Source organism: Suillus fuscotomentosus, assembly GCF_016647785.1.
Source record: "Suillus fuscotomentosus strain FC203 chromosome Unknown F5891scaffold_52, whole genome shotgun sequence".
Classification (NCBI taxonomy): domain Eukaryota; kingdom Fungi; phylum Basidiomycota; class Agaricomycetes; order Boletales; family Suillaceae; genus Suillus; species Suillus fuscotomentosus.
This window is the reverse complement of record NW_024539564.1, coordinates 230,150-247,053: the sequence shown is the minus strand read 5'-3', so window position 1 is coordinate 247,053 and position 16,904 is coordinate 230,150. Positions and strand designations below refer to the sequence as shown.

Below are 16,904 nucleotides of genomic sequence, written 5' to 3'. Positions count from 1 at the left end.
ACGTTTGAGCAACACCAGAAACTTGAAGGTGTCCAATACAGTGAACTCTGGGTTCACAGCACCCGAAATATGCCGAAAGTGTTACTGAACTGCCTCCTTGCCGGACAGGTTTTAGTAAATGTTGATGTTCAAACTGCTTGCCGAGAAGCGCTTGATGAACATTGACGCCTTGCAGCAAAACTATGGGTAAAAATTAATATTCAGACTACTGGGGCTGGTGAAAAATACTGGTAGACAAACATTTGGGAGCGGCAGGCGCGAAAGGATCGCGGTAATCTAGTGGGTACGTCAGCTTGGTAAGGGTCAATGTAGATATTTATTCAGAGTCAGCTTAGACTACAATTTTTGAAGAATGGTGACGAAACATACCTTGTTGTGAGCTACCATCGCCCTCAAATTTCTTTACCCTCCCAAACGCTCCATTGACACCATGCCCACCAGCGCAGCTCCAAAACGCATGGCGACTCGACCTAAGAATGCAACTCAGCATCCAGGACATATTCTGACTGGGGGCGAAAACCGTACAAAAAGACGTACCAAAGCTCAAAAGGCCGCCGACGACCAACGTGAAGAAGAGGAGAAGAAGGCAAGTAAAGCAGCTGTACTGGAAACTAATAAGCGCGTTGCGGCATTTCATAAAAAGATGGAGACAGACCAAGCTGCTGCGCGTGCTGATGCACCTAAGCCTAGTCGTCCTCGTCCTCGTCCTGTGAAAAAGGCTGTGAAAGCTCCAGAGACCACCGACTTGACTACGGCTGCCGGTAAGGCTGTTGGCGCTATAGGCAATGGTGGCAGGGCTGATAAATCAGCAGCCAGTGCCAATATTGAGCATCCTGGGAGTGAAGAAGACGAGGAGTTGGAGGTGCAGATGCCAGGAGCATGCAAGAAGAAGGGAAAGAGGATGGTGATCCCAGTGAAAACACCTGTGAGAGATGCGATTGATGTGGCGGGTGCCCTTATCGCCAACGAATCAACACAGGCACATGATGATGATAAGTCGTCTGACTCGGATGTGTAAGGCATTTAATCGTTTTAACCATGAAGCTCCATCTGACTGAAACATCACTTTTTTTCTTCAATCTTATGGTCTATGATGACGATGCTAGCTCTCCACCTGGTTCTAAAAAATTCAGTCATATCGGTCGTATCCCGAATTGGAGGACGCACATTCACATTGGAAAGCCATCCTCCGAGTCCAACTTGAAGCACCGTGGGAGAGCTTCTGGAGCGCCTTCTACTACTATCTCTAGTGCCACTCCCTCCTCTAAGCTCACCAGGGGGAGCACTTTGAGTAGTGGTGGTGCCTTACTCACGCCTATCGATACTCCCGATGCTGGGGCCAACGACGTGTCAGATCTTTTTACAACTCTGTTTGCAGACGACGAATTAACCGACTCAGTCGAGCGCTCTCAAGCACTCGCTCGTATGTCAAAATCAAAGGCTTCTCAGGTGAGTCCAACCATCTAGTTTATTTCTATGTGCTAACTGCATTTCCAGGGTGTCAAAATTTCTCAAAAGGTCTCAGAGAATTCTCGACTTCAAACGAAGTTACCCCATCGCAATGCCAATCTGGCACCCAAGCAGCTCGACCCGATTGAGCCTGATGTCACCGCGGATGATGGTGCCTTCAATCTCGTGGGTGATGATCTTGAAGTGAATGCGGAGACTGCTCCTCCAGTAACTTCCCTCGTTGACTATGATTCCAATACCGAGAGGGAATCTGATCTTGAACCCCCTCCTTCTGCACAGGTTCCAAAAGGATACTATGATGCCGACCGGCCTCCACGTCTCGCTCCATCCTACTTATCCCGCCCTACCAGCGTCAAGCGCAAACTCGTAGATGCTGAGGATGACATTACTGACGATGACTTGATTGAGGACACTCTAATCGAGGACAACCTCATGATCACAGATGACTTTGTGATCGAGGACGACCTCATGTTAACGGATGTGATCAAGGACGACATCATGATCGAAGACGACCTCATGATCGAAGACGACCTCATGATCGAAGACGACCTCATGATCGAGGATGGCCTGGTCGACGAAGACTCACCCTCCTCCGAAATCGAGTTTGTGGCTCACGTCGAGCCTGTGGTCAAGACTGTGGTCAAGACTGAGTACAAACCAGTGTCCTTGCGGTTGACTTCTACGGTAGTGTGCTTTGGGTTCAATTATTTGAATTCTACTGACTACAAAATTTATAGACCGGTGTCGGCGTCAAACGCAATGCCCCCCCTGCAGCAAAGCGGCTGAAGTCTTCTCGCAGCATGTCCAGCATTCCAAGTACTGTGAAACCTCAGGCTGGTCCCGCGAATCCGTTAGAGGTGACAGTGGAGATCCTCCCCCGTTCTTCATATAGGATCAAGCATCTTCCTGGAGGACCTCGGGCAGTGGCTAGGTGGAGCACAACCTTCATTCCCACTCTCATTTCTGCTATCGGAGACCAGGAAGAAGTCTGGGGTCGTATTGAGTCGGAAGCAACGTTCCACGCTACTATACAGGACACCTGGGATGCTGTCTATGAAGATATCCCCCATATCGTCACGAATGATGGACCCGTTATAGCTATAGTGAGTTATCTTTGACACTATTCATGTCTGACCTTTATTTTTTCCTAGGCTCTGCAACGGCTATCAGAGTGGCGCAATTGCATTGGCACCACGGCTGTCACGGTATACACAAACTTCCTGTCGTTGCAAGATGATGTCAAGACTGATGAAGATTGCAAAGCATTTTCCGAGAGCTTACTTGTCAAGTTAGCGTTCCTGTATGGGAACATCCCGGAGGAAGGGAAATTGGAGAACCCTTTCGAGTCTGAGCTTATCATTCAGGTACTCACACAGCACGCATGCGCTACTTTGGGTGCTATTGGCGACCATCACACAACAGCGCATGCAAAAGGTGCACTCAGCCTTTGCACTGCAGCGGCATGTATCTTCCTGCCCTCTCTTCACAGCACGGCTAATTATTTCCTGTGTTTTAGGTGGAACGTGCCATCCGCCTTATCGCTTCTGAGACGCTTGTCAGCGAATTGGAGGCGAACAGTAAAGGCAAGGCCGTCAAGGTCCCTCACTCTCTCAACAAGTCCTCGGGCAAGATCAGCGGCTCTCGAAAGGCGTTCTCGGACACTAATTTCGGTGTAATGACCAGGCGCTACATGACATCCATCAACCGCCTGCAAGACTCAGTCATCCAGGATATCTGGGAACAGGCGAAGGAGATTGCCTTTAAGAGGCGCGGTGCACCCTCCGCTCCAGACGAAGACTCAGAGGATGAGCGCGCACTCATAGGGTTCTAGTTGTTGTCTTTCTTGTTGCCCACTGCATGCATCTCCTTCACTGCTTCACTGCTTCATAGTATGCTACTGCTTCGCTAATTGCTGCTTCTGAAACTCCTTTTTAGTGTCTTTTGTCCAACTTTTTCTATACTTAATCTACTTGTCGCTTGAAATGCTATGTTTTGCCGTCATTTTTCTCTCAAAAAGTGTGATTAAGTCGCAAACAAGTAGAAAATAAGTGAGATAAGTGTTATTACTTGCTGCTACTTTTGCTAGCACTTGCACTACTTACAAAGGCAAAATTATCGAAAAAAGGCCAAAATAAGAGTGGAAAAAGGTCCAGTCAAGAGGAGGCATCTGCTTTTTCAACTTAAAATTGCTTGTGGCAAGTGGGTGTCACAGTTCTTGCGCGTGGCTTATCCGCACCTTTTTTGGAAGTTAACCGGCGGCAAGTTACAAAAAAGGCAGTTCAAGAAATGTGAGAATTTACTGATGAGGCTGCAACAAGTTTATGGCATGTGCAGCAGCTGGTGTGTACACGGTCATATAAATATTAGCACTAGCGCTCGTACCACTTCCGCCGTGAATTCAGATTGGCAGAGCAAATACTGCGTGCCGGTCCCCAATGTAGTGCCTCTCTTAATTTGCAATTGGGAGCACAGCTGGGCTGTGCATGTGAGTTATCCTTCGCTTACCAGTGGCATAGATTGCACTGCCAACCACATCCAATGCGTTAGAGTCTGAGATACTATCGATCCGGGATCTTCAGACCCGGGCGGCTTTCAAGTCCAGTACAAGATAATGAGCAGTCTTGCCATCTGGACGGTTAGTTTCCTCGTTAGTGCAAATACCGACATGACCATAGAACTTACGTCCTTCCTCTAGCCCACTAGAACTCTCACTCAACACACAAAGTCCATCGAGCTGGATGAAATTGCCATGTAGTTGAAGAAGATCACCGAACTTGTTTACTTGGAACGTGGAGCCAAATGATACGTAGTGCATCAGAGAACCTGTGAGAAGAAGATATCGTCATATATCGTTATATATCGTAATATATAGGAAAGGTTTTCGTCACATTGGAATATAAAGTGATATAAAGCAATATATGACTATGTAAAAGCACCATAATCAGCATAATCCCCAGCAAGAACTCACCGGTTTACTGATGCTATGTCATCGATGACTCTGCTAGGTTGACAAATCCCCAACCCAGGCTCAGTACAGTAGCGATGCGCAACCCTGTAACTAGTGCCAGCAAACTACAGCGTCGCTTGCTGAAATCCTGTCCCACACATCCAAAAGTAGTAATATGTCAGAAATTCCTAATTTAGATTTCAATGCCTTGTAAGGCATTTCAAGGTTCAAAGCAGGCTCCTTCCACATCGGGGTGAACGATATTTAAAAGAGGTTTTTATGTTGTACAAAATGTGAAAACAATATTTGATATTTAAACTAACATAAAGATGGGTGCACGACTTCAAATTTTGGTGGTGTTTTGTGTGTCATCCAAAATATCAAATATTCACAACCATATTCCCACAGACAATATGTCAACAAATATAATAAATATAACCAGATTTTCCATGTCTGCTTCAATTTAAAGTTTGATTCTTACATAAAACTTTGGAGAAAACTTGAAGTTTTGCCAAAGCTTGACATTTAAATCGAGTTTTAATGTCATGTCATCTGTAAAACTTCAAGTTTTCTCCAAAGTTTTACATGGAAATTGAACTTTAAGTTGAAGCAGACATGAAAAATCTGACTATATTTCTTATGTTTGTTGACATATTGTCTGTGGGAATATGGTTGTGAATATTTGATATTTTGGATGACACACAAAACACCACCAAAATTTGAAGTTGTGCACCCATCTTTATGTTAGTTTAAATATTAAAAATTGTCTTCACATTTTGTACAACATATAAACCTCTTTTAAATATTGTTCACCCCGATGTGTTCCCAACCACTGCTTCGAGTGTGGAAGGGCTACATCCGAGGTCACATGATACAACAAAATTTCAAACCCAGCATAACCTTATTCCCCTCACACTCTCAGCAGCGGCTGGAAGATAACATTTGTAAACAACGTCAGCCACAGTGGCTGAACCAGCGGAACACGAAATTTATTCATGTAGAACGAACTTAGGGTTAGAAAGACGCAGGTATTTTTGTATTAGAAAATTCGTGCTACGTAGACATAGCAACACACATTTGCCATTAATGGCTTTGGCTGCTCCTATTCCATTACTCACAATCAGTTCGGATATTCCTTCCTTAGGTCAGATTCAGTCTGTCACGCTGCAAAAATTTGGAGTCAGACCGGGCATTATACTGACAATGTTACATATAGCGGCACATCTATTTGTGTGAATATCTCGCTTCAAGGCCACTGTATCCCCTTCAGAGGTGAGTGCATTGATGAACCCCTCGAGTTCTATTGCTTCCACCTGATCCCAATAATAGTCATTGACAGCTTCTTCCGCATCGCTCATGACCACGTCTTCGTTACTTCCCAACCTCTCATCCTCGCTGAGTAGAATCCCAAGCAATCCCCACAATCCTGGTGCATTAGACCTCATTGTCTGTGCGGTCTCCTTGATACTGAACTCTTCGAGTTGTTGCATGTTTGCACTCGATGCCCCAAAGTGCGACCCATTTTCTTCGGAAGCCATGGTGCGCACTTCACAGACATATACCCCTTTTATGAGTTGGGTCACCGTGTGTGCTGAGTTATATGGTCTCGAAGGCATCAGGCATTTGACTAGAGTATGACAAAGAATTAGCTAGCTTTATTTAATGTATAATATCACAAATATGTATCACAATTGCAAATCATATGATAAAGTAATAGATAGGTAGACTACATTGGTGGGATCTCCCAATGCTATAATATTGGCAGGCCTATGGTAGGAAGTTATAACCTACTAGCACATTGTTATGTTATTGTCAAATCAATCCACTCTTGCATAGGTAGCTTCCAACTGCAGAATATATAATCACTGACAGAGTGCCAGTGCATGGTACTAGATTATCATGTTATAGCAGGGTGCTGATTATCTACTCATTATGTCTGGCTTTACATAGGCAGCTTCCCATGGCAGGATGTATAGTCTCTGACAATGTGTGAGGGTATGATATCCAATTGTCATTCTACGGCAATTTGTTGACCTTCTACCAGAGACAGCTACTGTTATATGGGCAGCTTCTGGTGATAGGATCTGCAATTGCCAAATATGTGCCAGCACATGATACTAGATTATCATACTGTAGCAGGGTTTTGATTATCTACTTAATATGTCTGGCTTTACATAGGTAGCTTCCCATGGCAGAGTGTATAATTCCTGACAATGTGCTAGGGTATGATATTCAATTTTCATACCCTAGCAATTTGTTAATCTTCTACCAGAGACAGCTATTGTTATATGGGCAGTTTCTGGTGACAGGATCTGCAATTACTGACTATGTGCCAGCACATGATACTAGATTATCATACTATAGCAGGGTTCTAATTATTAACTCAACATGTCTGGCTTTACATAGGTAGCTTCCCATGGCAGGGTGTATAATTCCTGACAATGTGCGAGGGTATGATATTCAATTTTCATACCCTAGCAAGTTGTTAATCTTCTACCAGAGACAGCTATTGTTATATGGGCAGCTTCTGGTGACAGGATCTGCAATTGCTGACTATGTGCCAGTACATGATACTAGATTAGCATACTATAGAAGGGTGCTAATTATCTACTCAATATGTCTGGCTTTACATAGGCACCTTCCCATGGCAGGATGTATAGTGTCTGTCAATGTGCAAGGGTATGATATTAAATTGTCATTCTACAGCAATTTGTTAACCTTCTACCAGAGACAGCTACTGTTATATGTGTAGCTTCTGATGGCAGGTTTTACAATTGCTGACGATGTGCCAGCACATGATACTAGAATATCATACTGTAGCAGGGTTCTAATTATCTACTTAATATGTCTGGCCTTACATAGGTAGCTTCCCATGGCAGGGTGTATAATTCCTGACAATGTGCTAGTGCATGGTATCCAATTTTCATACCCCAGCAAGTTGTTGATCTTCTACCAGAGATAGCTACTGTTATATGGGTAGCTTCTGATGGTAGGATCTGCAATTGTTGACTGTATGCCAGGATATGATATCTAGTTGTCATGCCATAACACATTGTTATATTATTGTCAAATCAATCTACTCTTGCATAGATAGCTTCTAACTGCAGAATATATAATCACTGACAGAGTGCCAGTGCATGATACTAGATTATCATGTTATAGCAGGGTGCTGATTGTCTACTCAATATGTCTGGCTTTACATGGGCAGCTTCCCATGGTAGGATGTATAATTTCTGACAACATGCCAGGGTATGAAATCTATTTGTTATGCCATAGCAAGTTGGTGGTCTTCTACCAGAGACAGCTACTGTTATATGTGTAGCTTCCGATGGCAGGTTCTACAATTGCTGACGATGTGTCAGGGCATGATCATGCTATAACAAGCTGTGGACCTTCTACAAATTACACCTACCATTGCATGGATGGCTTCTCATGGCAAAATCTATCATCAATAACAGTAAGTCAAGCTCTGACAATGAGTTATCTCGCTGCAGTGCATTGGTGATATTTTGGTCTAACATAGTACATGCTTACATTGGGATACTCATGTTATACGATGAGAGATGGAGCATTCATAAGTGGTATTAGGATTTCAGATCTTAATACAGACAGTACAATAACGACAACAATGAATTAACTAGTGCCCATAGTGGCTCGTTCTCGAAGAACAGCGTGTTTCTCCCGAATTTTTGATAGCGCGCTGTTTTTACTCATACATCGCTGCGAGGAGGAAGAATTAGGGAAGATGCGACTGTAAAAGCCATCAGCTTGAGTTAGAGAATGAAATTAATCACTAACTGAGTCCACCACGTCATTAGGTCGACTACTTCCTGATGTTCATCAGGATCTTCTAACAAATCAAGGATGCTATGATAAAAGTTCTCTGAGTCCGTAACTGTATCGGTACGCGAAAATATAGACGATGAGCTTATTGAAAACCGAACCTTAAAAATCAATTAGTAGGAGAGGCATAAATTTGCAAATTTTCAACGTGCCTGCGTGGCAATATAAGCCAAGGACCCTTTGGTCACGGACTTCATACCGTGGAGATATGCGTTTCCGGAGCGTGTAGCTTTTGGTTCCCTATCCACGGAGCTCGGAGAGGTAAAGACGTGCTTGAAACCCTGCCAAAAAAAATTGTAATGAGTGCTACGTTTACTGCCAACAACGAACTTACAAAGATGAGTATCTCGCTCCTGAGTAAACCAGTCCAAGGGTCTTCAGGATTATAGACGTACCCAGCATATAGAAACATTGGCCACTGGTCGCCACGCACTGCAATTTCACCACTCTTGAGGCTTTGCTTGGTTCTGGCAAGGGATTTGACAGTTAGGTGATTAAATAGTAACAATACTTACTCTGCATTCGACCAGTCAAGACCTGCCGGGCAGAGCAATGCGCCAGTCACTTCATGATTGAAGCCACAGTCGGACTTGATATTGTGGGAGAGGGGCGGTATAAGTGCCTGTCCTCTAGGAATGAGCCATTCGAGGACGGCAGATTTCAGAGTCTTGGTGTCATCGCCTCGCGCACCAGACACCCCTTTACCCACCTGCTGGGTGATTATTATGATGAAAATTCAATTATAAAAACTTACTAGTTCCCCTACGTGAATTATGTCCTCTTCTTCGCCATTCGTGAGACGATCTAAAAGACCAGGGTACGAATCTATCAATTCCACGAATACCCTGTGTTCTCGTCGAACACTCAAAAATTGAAGACACTGTAAGGGGCCATTGACATTTAATCGACACAAATATACTCACTCTGCTGGATAATCTTCAATTGGGCAGTCTTGTAGTTCTTCAAGTCGGAGTATGCCTGCAGTCAGAAGTGCAGGATAATTGCACATTGCGAACACAGTACGACCAAAATGTCGGCCATGAAGAACAAGGGGATTTGATGAAGTTCTGTTTAAGGCAAATTACGGGTCAGCAAAGTAGAATTACGATAAGTTGAACACGACTTACGCCTTTTTACGCGGGCCTGAATGAAGGGCTGAACCACTATGCTTGCGTGAAGATTCAAGTGGACTTTGATTTTCGTCACTACTCATACTCGAGTTCAGGAATCGGGAGGCTGAAATAACAGTATATAACATGAGCCGCTTTATATACCGTCAACTAGGAAATAGCGGAAATTTTACCTTCCGCCCGCTGTAGATATTGTGACGGCATCAAAAGTGCGGTTTGATTGCTATTCATGTCGGAACTAAAAAAAAAACCGCTATCCTGGCACTGACAGCGGACAGGTGCATGACAGCATTGTACACTTATACATAAGTCATGCTGGCACTGTTGCCATAATTATCAGCATCATCATGTCGAGTAGCCCACCGACGTTGGACTCACCCCCTCGAAAGAGTTTGCAGCAATGCTTCCATGTCAACGAAAAAGTCACGCTCAGGTGAGCTCTTTAATATGACATGAGTTACAAAACTTTTGATCAAATGAACCTTGCAGTATTCAACTAACCTCATCAAGTGCACTGAGAAGCAGCAACAGCGCAAAAGACATACAAATCGGCATTGATTACAAGTGAGTAAAGTGACATAGATCATTTTAAAGACTTAGAGCGTACAGTCAAATTCATCAGAACAGGAATCTGATTGATAGAGGGACGCAGACCACAGGTAAGATTTAAAATTCTGATGCGGGAAACTGTACGAAAAATCACCCAGTCTCCAACGAACAATCTATAAGTGAAGAATCCGAGCTACGCCTCGTCAAAGAACAACTAAGGAACGAGGAAAAAAATGGTGCTTACCTTTCAGATAGGGTGAAGACGTATAGGGATAGATGGCTGGAAGAATATTACCGCGCCAACAACCTCGAATATCATATACCCTCTGACATCCACGTGGCTGACCTTCCTCAAATTCCAGAGGGTCTTTCTTCTCCCAAACTCTTTTCCGACTGCTTGGAATGGGAAGAGGATAATAGCTTCGGATGCCATGTCTAAGCTGTTAATAGTACATAAGTTAGGAAGGGAACATACATATTTCTGATCATCAACCAATGTCTTCATTGCATACATTCAGTGATGCGGACTTGTTCTAAAGTAAGGACATCATCATCTTTATGTTCTAGAGTCGAACACTTTGGTCAAAAAGACTTTGAAAGTGTCTAGACTCGTGACTAGATAACAATCATGCGGTACTAACAACAACTAATAATAGTTACATGTACAACACTTTAGAGAAATATTTGGAAGTATATATGCTCGATATTCTAATAATGCAGATGCGCAAAACAAAAACAGTAGTAAAGTAACAGTAATAGTCAGGCATGGTAACATATCAGCAATGTGAGATGAAGGTTAGAAAGAAGTTCAGTGAAGGAAATAGCGCAGATGATATAGTGAATGACAATTCAAACTCAGACGGAAACTCAACTCACTTAGTAATTGGGGACTTCCAGGCTGGGACTGAATGTGTAGTCATTCAGTATATCAACTGGCGGGCCCTTCCCATAAGACTTCTTTTCCGACTTTGATCATACATGTTTCTGTTAAGTTGATTAAATCAATAGTGGTGTTGCATTATGTGACAATGTAGAGTAGTACGTGTGATTAGCTCAATTTGAGACCTGGCAGCTGTGACTGCATCCATTATACCTACTAGTAGTAGTAGTACCAGTACCGGCCTTGGAGTAAGGGAGCAGGGATTTGGCAATTTGAATATACTCACTGTTTAAAATTGTAGAGGGCGGGCGGGATGTGACAATTTAATTATCCGCGCCATCGGTCCACCATGACAATACCTACAAAAGAACATTGTTTGCGCCATCTGCCAGTGGCGTGGTGCACGGTCCACACCGTCCATAATTATTCAGTATGTCCACAATTAGTCATTCACTATAAAAGCTGATCATGCACATTCATAGGTCTTCTTTCTACTCTATCTACATTGATACCCATAGCTAGTAAAACACAGGATAGACTTTTGAATAGACTTGTCAGAGTATGTTATGTTTTGGTTTCCTTGCATGAAATTAACGACTTAGTGTACTCAGGATAATGTCTACTAGTAAATGTGCAGCACCAAGCAGCGATGATGCACTTGAACCCGCCTCGAAGCGCATGCGCGACAGAAATTATGAAGGTAAGCCGTGATAGTATACCCGGGCATTCTCGTCATCGCTAAGTATGAATATTACATAGGCAATTCTCATCCAGTGCCATCACCATTGGCAGATCAAGGCGCATGGCACATTCTAGCCCAATTCCTAGAAACCGAGATGAGTTACAGTGAGATGGAAGAGAAGCTCTCATTGTATCTCGGCGATCGATACTCTGTGGATGATTGGAACGATGCCAAAATCACACTCTTCTCCGGTGAAGACGATATTGGAGCCTGTTTGAGAAACCTTGAGATCTTAAGAAAGAGGTACATACCCCGTCAACCCCGCCCTGTAAGTGAATTTTTCACATTCTGCTGAATGCATACTAAACAGTTTCAGTGGAAGAATATATATCTCGACATTGAAGCAGATGATGGAGACAACGATGATGGCAATGGCGGCAATGACGAGCAGGATCAGGAAGGCTCTTCTGTGTGATTGCTGAAGGTTACGGTCATTCCAGGACCGTCAGCCAAGGATACGTTGTCCAAAAAGATTGATGACATCTACAACAATGCAACTAAGATCTCTGACTCCTCAAGAAGCTGCCATTCCTACAGAGCCGCCTGGTCCCCCGCTACGCTCGAGAGTAGAATGTATTTGCTGCATGTCCATAGTATGTCAATTATTTCATCGTATACCATGTTGCTCATCACTTCATAGGAACTGCTGCTGTTTATATTGCTGAACATCTTCAGGGTAAAGGATTCCCCGTAACTGTATCGCCTTGGCTGCCTGGGCAGCTTTATGTGGTCTCAGATAGCCCTAAAACCATCGCATCGTCCCTTCCGCCCTCACATAAACTTTCAGTAAAGGACTATCATTGCATCTCGGATGAAGAACGCATTGCAGTAGAACATTCAACAAACAAATTTCCCAACCCTTCGTGGGTAAGGGTCAAATCTGGCACATACAAGGGTGCCGTGGGCTATGTCTTTGACCCCGATCAGTCAGATCTTTTTGTTGATGTCTTAGTCGCTGTTTGAGAGTTTCCCTACTCAATGCCTTTGAGATCTGAAGCTTTACTCGACCGCTCTCACCTTCCAAAAGACGAGGAAGTTATCGACATCATTCGCGATGGCGAAATTATAGGATGTTCATACAAAAAACAGCGATACTATAGGGGACTACTCTTAAGGAAATTCCACCGCTACCAACTAGAACTTGTCGCTTGCCCACATGCTGATGACATTAGACTGCATGTGCAGTCTGGGTTTGACACACCCTTCATCAAGAAATCCATCGCGGCATTCTCAAAGCAGTTTTTGCGTGTAGGAGATGCGGCCAGGATCATCACAGGAGCAGTACAATCAGAAATTGGCATGGTCGTGTCAACAGACCATGGGTTTGGTGGATCTGCACGCATTGAATTAAACTTAGACGGGCATCGGAAAGAACTGGAGGCCCGACTTGAGCATGTGGAGCGTGTTTTTTGGGTTGGCGACGTGGTTCGAGTCGTAGCAGGTTCACACCTGGGCTTAGAAGGTCATATTGTTGAAATGGACAAGGAGATCTTTCGTGTTTGCCAAGGGATCTCTATGGAAGAGGTAAATGTTTTGTGTGAATAGAAAAATTTACAGCTGATGCTCGGTGCATAGATACAAGTGTCAAGATATTACATAGATCGTCGTCATCAGATTTGCACGACACATTCGTATCTACCATTGCGCCAACACTTCGAACCTCCCTTCGAGTCTCAATCTATTGAAATTGGGGACCACATAGAAGTTCTTCTAGGCGAGCACATCAGGAAGCAGGGCGTCGTGACCTGGTCTCCTATTGGAGGAACCCAACTGTGGTTCCGGGAGAAGTCTTCAAGTCCTCAGATGTCGACTTCATATTATACAGAATACTATTCAGGACCTCCAAATATCCGAGTTCCTGTGGCATTTGTTCAGCGGACGCTCCTACTCCAAACAATCAAATTTACCAAGGAAAAAGGCTATGATCTCAAGCCTGGAGACGTCGTGAAGGTCGCGCATGGGCCGGAGTATCAGGCAAAAGGGATCGTCCAGAGCATTGACTTCCCAAAGGCTCACCTGATACTACTATCTGAGAGTGATCACTCGCTTGTAAGTGAAATTAACTTGACTTGGACATATCTGACTTGAAACAGATTGACATTCCAATTGAATTTACGACGAAAATACTCAATGTGGCATCCTTGGATTCTATCAACAAGGTCATCAGCCAAGAAGTTTTTGTGGTTGGAGGTGACCAGAAGGGTTTCCGAGGCACTTTATATGACATTGGAGGGGAGAATTGCACTGTTGCTATCAATGGCCAGGTGCACAGTAAACTTAAATGCAAGGACATTGTAACCAGGTGAGCAGCGCGCACATTATCATAGTTATTTAGTAATTTTCATTGCTGTTCAGGTACGGGATGAGATTAAATAGCATAATGCTAGGAGAATCGGACTTGATAGCATTTTGTGACATGCGAAAAAGATCTTACTTGGTGTCACAACCACGAAGATGCACAACACCTCCTCCTGACCCAGTTCCCTCCAGCTTGTCTAATTCTGTTGGCACAACTCCTACCCCATCCTCATCCAGTTGGACTACCTGGAATCTCGGCCAGGATATCGACAGTGCGAATTTAGACGATCCGTCATCGAATGTCGATCTTAGCTTATCGACATCCGACCCATGGACTGTCGATGCACAGGACATCCAGGATAACATAGATGCCAGTATGGAAAAGATCAAAGAGAGCAGTGAGTTCACCCCGGAGGTATCACGACAGTTTTTACTCATTTTATCACAGGACCTCTACCTTGGTTCATGAGCAAAGAGTTTTCTTCGCTGTTCCTGAGATATCATGTGATGCTCACAGTCTCACTGAGTTTCAAACATGCCAAGTTCTACAAACGATTCGTATCAACAGCCTGTCCTGATCCGTTCTGCGGTGTGAATGGGCCTGCACCCGAAGATTGCATCGCAGTATTTTGTACATCCAGTCGTGCAGGTGCTGTGCTTGAACATTACCATATTCCAGCCAGGGATCTGAGTCCAGCTCCTCCACGAAAAAAAACCAAGAATGTCTCATTCTAGATGGCGATTATCGCGGTCAGATTCTAACTATTTCACAGTGTAGTGTTAGTAAAAAGACTGCACAATTTATGATTAAGGATTCCATTACTATTACCTTATGTTTTGATCAGATATGCCTTGTGCAACACACACAAAACACCACACAATAAACCATGTACTCCGAGTCCGAGTCAGCATACTACTATACATCAACTCAGTTTTGCAGACACCATGAAATTTCTGGCAGTTCAAATGCTTTGTTTATTTAAGTAATCTAGCCCCTTTGAAGCCAATCAGATGAAAATCCGACACGTCGCAAATATTGCTCCCTTGGTCCCATCCCCACTCCACAAAACACTCGCATCTGTTATGGTTATCATAAGTTTGAACCTGAAGTAGGAAGAGTTTAAGATAACAGACTTACAAGTGACTTTTGAACAGCCAGTCACCAAAACGACTTCTTGCAACATGAGTGTGAGGTGAAGCAGGATGATACCCTACAACAACATAACTTGTAGGTGTAAGTAAGTGTATCTCACATGCAATGAGAAGTCCGTTCCGACGTATCATACCATACATATATATATATCCATTTTATCTCAGAAGCTTTGAAATGTGAAAAACAGGTGAATTAGAATAGATTTCATCTCACAAATTCATGAGCTGCATCTGGAGTATATGGTCACACGACCACCAAATCAATATGCACAGATGAGTCCAGCAAGAATGCACCCAAACAGGCACTGCAAATATTGCAGCATGGTGCCACACTGCCACTGGTTCCTGTTGCTGACAAATGTTATTCAATCCGGTCCAGCTATTTCGAATCGGTGTTCACTACTTAGGTCATTGTTTGTCACCTTAGTCAGCTTCTACTGCTTGTGCTCGTACCATGAACATATTTATCTGACTCCGTCAGTTCTAAATTCAAACTATTTTCGAGTCGTGTTTAAACACTAACATTGTCTTCAGGATTGTTAAAATCTTGTTTGCGCAGTATTTGAATGTGCTCGTCTTGATCCATATCTCGATGATGGGTAAGTACTTTTCTCTTGGATATCTTGTCTAATGCTAAACCATGCTAGACTATTCATCGTTCGTGATTGATGATTTTGATATCAATGATTACGCCAACACCATTCTTGCTGGCGAACTGTATCCACAGCACCAAACACAATTCACAAAGCCCGGAATGGGGGCAGCCTCCAAGGACGATATATCGGTCACAATATCCAAGCTGGACTCGAGCATCGAGAATGTTGGAAAGCAAATCAAAAGCCTGGTATGTAATTATATTGTCACACTGAGATGCTTTTGATCACATATTGATTTCAGGTTACTACTCACCATGAAGAGTTACTTCACTGAGCAGTGGCTATGTTCTGTCATTATGTCGCAACTTACGCGACCGAATCAGACTTCACGAGAAAATTCGTGTTCCATATCAAACCTTGGAAACGAGCACCATTAGGCTTTAACGCACCCGCCAAGCCTCAGATGCGTTGCAGCATATTTTACGTTTCATCGTGCTCTCATGATGTCTGGATACTCAAATGACCGAGTTCGCTGCATTTGACAAGCCAAGCACCGCTGAAAAGAAACTTGACAATTTAAACTGCCTATTCGCAGATCAGCAAGATGACAAGGAGTACATTATTGCCAAAGCGGCATTGACAATAGCAGAGCTAGGTTCGCTTATTTATTACCTCACAGGTAGTGTTTAATTTTTGTCAAGGCGCCTTGTTGGATGGACCTGAAGATACTGGGGATACCCTCAAGAATTGCTTGCCAGAAACTGGCCATAGGACTACCCCAACGATGAATGCACTGGTCCCCCTTTGATCTGTGAAGGTGACAGTAGCTCACGTACCATTTATCAAAGAAGCGCGATGCAAGGTCACGCGTGAGATGGAATCCATGATCATAACCGGTCTCTCCAGTTTGGTTTGTCATTCTATGTTCTGGCGTGAATCATTAATATGAATTTTAATTTTAAGGATCAATCACTATTGGCATCCTCGTTACAGACAGCACACAACTTATGTGTACTCTCAACGCTCGTACAAGCTTTGTCAAAAAATCTTTGTGACGCTGTCGAGGAACGGATACGAAGTACATTTGATCTCTCATGTATTTCAAAGGAACTTGTTTCGAAGGGTAGGTCGTACTGAGACCATCCTTCCTTGACTGATCTTCTCCTTTCTGTGTCAAACTCAACGTGCGGTAGATTCAAAGCGAAGTTCACCATCTCTCCTTGCCCAACAACTTCGTCTTCGTCTAGTTGCAGATAATGAGTCTGACATTCCTCACAACCTCCAGAACATGGTGGTT

At 43.7% G+C, this 16,904-nt stretch overlaps 7 protein-coding genes across 7 annotated transcripts; 5 read left to right on the top strand and 2 right to left on the bottom strand.

Moving 5' to 3' along the window:
• Nucleotides 1–430: 430 nt before the first annotated feature.
• On the top strand, nt 431–1,018 carry F5891DRAFT_1192679 (uncharacterized protein; the record flags this gene model as incomplete). The annotated part of the gene is made up of 1 exon (XM_041367631.1): nt 431–1,018. The coding sequence occupies one exon, from the start codon at nt 431–433 to the stop codon at nt 1,016–1,018; it is 588 nt and encodes a 195-aa protein (XP_041222358.1).
• A 1,252-nt stretch (nt 1,019–2,270) lies between these two features.
• On the top strand, nt 2,271–3,301 carry F5891DRAFT_958108 (uncharacterized protein; the record flags this gene model as incomplete). The annotated part of the gene is made up of 3 exons (XM_041375538.1): nt 2,271–2,573; nt 2,622–2,977; nt 3,031–3,301. 3 exons carry the CDS (start codon nt 2,271–2,273, stop codon nt 3,299–3,301), a joined length of 930 nt encoding a protein of 309 aa, XP_041222357.1.
• Nucleotides 3,302–5,537: 2,236 nt separating this feature from the next.
• On the bottom strand, nt 5,538–5,955 carry F5891DRAFT_1192677 (uncharacterized protein; the record flags this gene model as incomplete). The annotated part of the gene is made up of 2 exons (XM_041367630.1): nt 5,538–5,573; nt 5,620–5,955. The coding sequence occupies 2 exons, from the start codon at nt 5,953–5,955 to the stop codon at nt 5,538–5,540; spliced, it is 372 nt and encodes a 123-aa protein (XP_041222356.1).
• Nucleotides 5,956–8,050: 2,095 nt separating this feature from the next.
• Nucleotides 8,051–9,473, bottom strand: F5891DRAFT_1130157 (uncharacterized protein; the record flags this gene model as incomplete). Its single annotated transcript, XM_041364490.1, has 8 exons — nt 8,051–8,168; nt 8,216–8,361; nt 8,413–8,541; nt 8,595–8,727; nt 8,776–8,969; nt 9,015–9,105; nt 9,184–9,327; nt 9,388–9,473. The coding sequence occupies 8 exons, from the start codon at nt 9,471–9,473 to the stop codon at nt 8,051–8,053; spliced, it is 1,041 nt and encodes a 346-aa protein (XP_041222355.1).
• Nucleotides 9,474–9,737: 264 nt separating this feature from the next.
• Nucleotides 9,738–10,378, top strand: F5891DRAFT_983200 (uncharacterized protein; the record flags this gene model as incomplete). Its single annotated transcript, XM_041377295.1, has 4 exons — nt 9,738–9,823; nt 9,880–9,954; nt 9,985–10,049; nt 10,098–10,378. 4 exons carry the CDS (start codon nt 9,738–9,740, stop codon nt 10,376–10,378), a joined length of 507 nt encoding a protein of 168 aa, XP_041222354.1.
• Nucleotides 10,379–11,434: 1,056 nt separating this feature from the next.
• On the top strand, nt 11,435–14,594 carry F5891DRAFT_983199 (uncharacterized protein; the record flags this gene model as incomplete). The annotated part of the gene is made up of 10 exons (XM_041377294.1): nt 11,435–11,519; nt 11,579–11,829; nt 11,872–11,972; nt 12,099–12,154; nt 12,202–12,487; nt 12,551–13,085; nt 13,137–13,610; nt 13,655–13,863; nt 13,917–14,257; nt 14,377–14,594. The coding sequence occupies 10 exons, from the start codon at nt 11,435–11,437 to the stop codon at nt 14,592–14,594; spliced, it is 2,556 nt and encodes an 851-aa protein (XP_041222353.1).
• A 1,057-nt stretch (nt 14,595–15,651) lies between these two features.
• Nucleotides 15,652–15,891, top strand: F5891DRAFT_958196 (uncharacterized protein; the record flags this gene model as incomplete). The annotated part of the gene is made up of 1 exon (XM_041375548.1): nt 15,652–15,891. The coding sequence occupies one exon, from the start codon at nt 15,652–15,654 to the stop codon at nt 15,889–15,891; it is 240 nt and encodes a 79-aa protein (XP_041222352.1).
• Nucleotides 15,892–16,904: the final 1,013 nt, after the last annotated feature.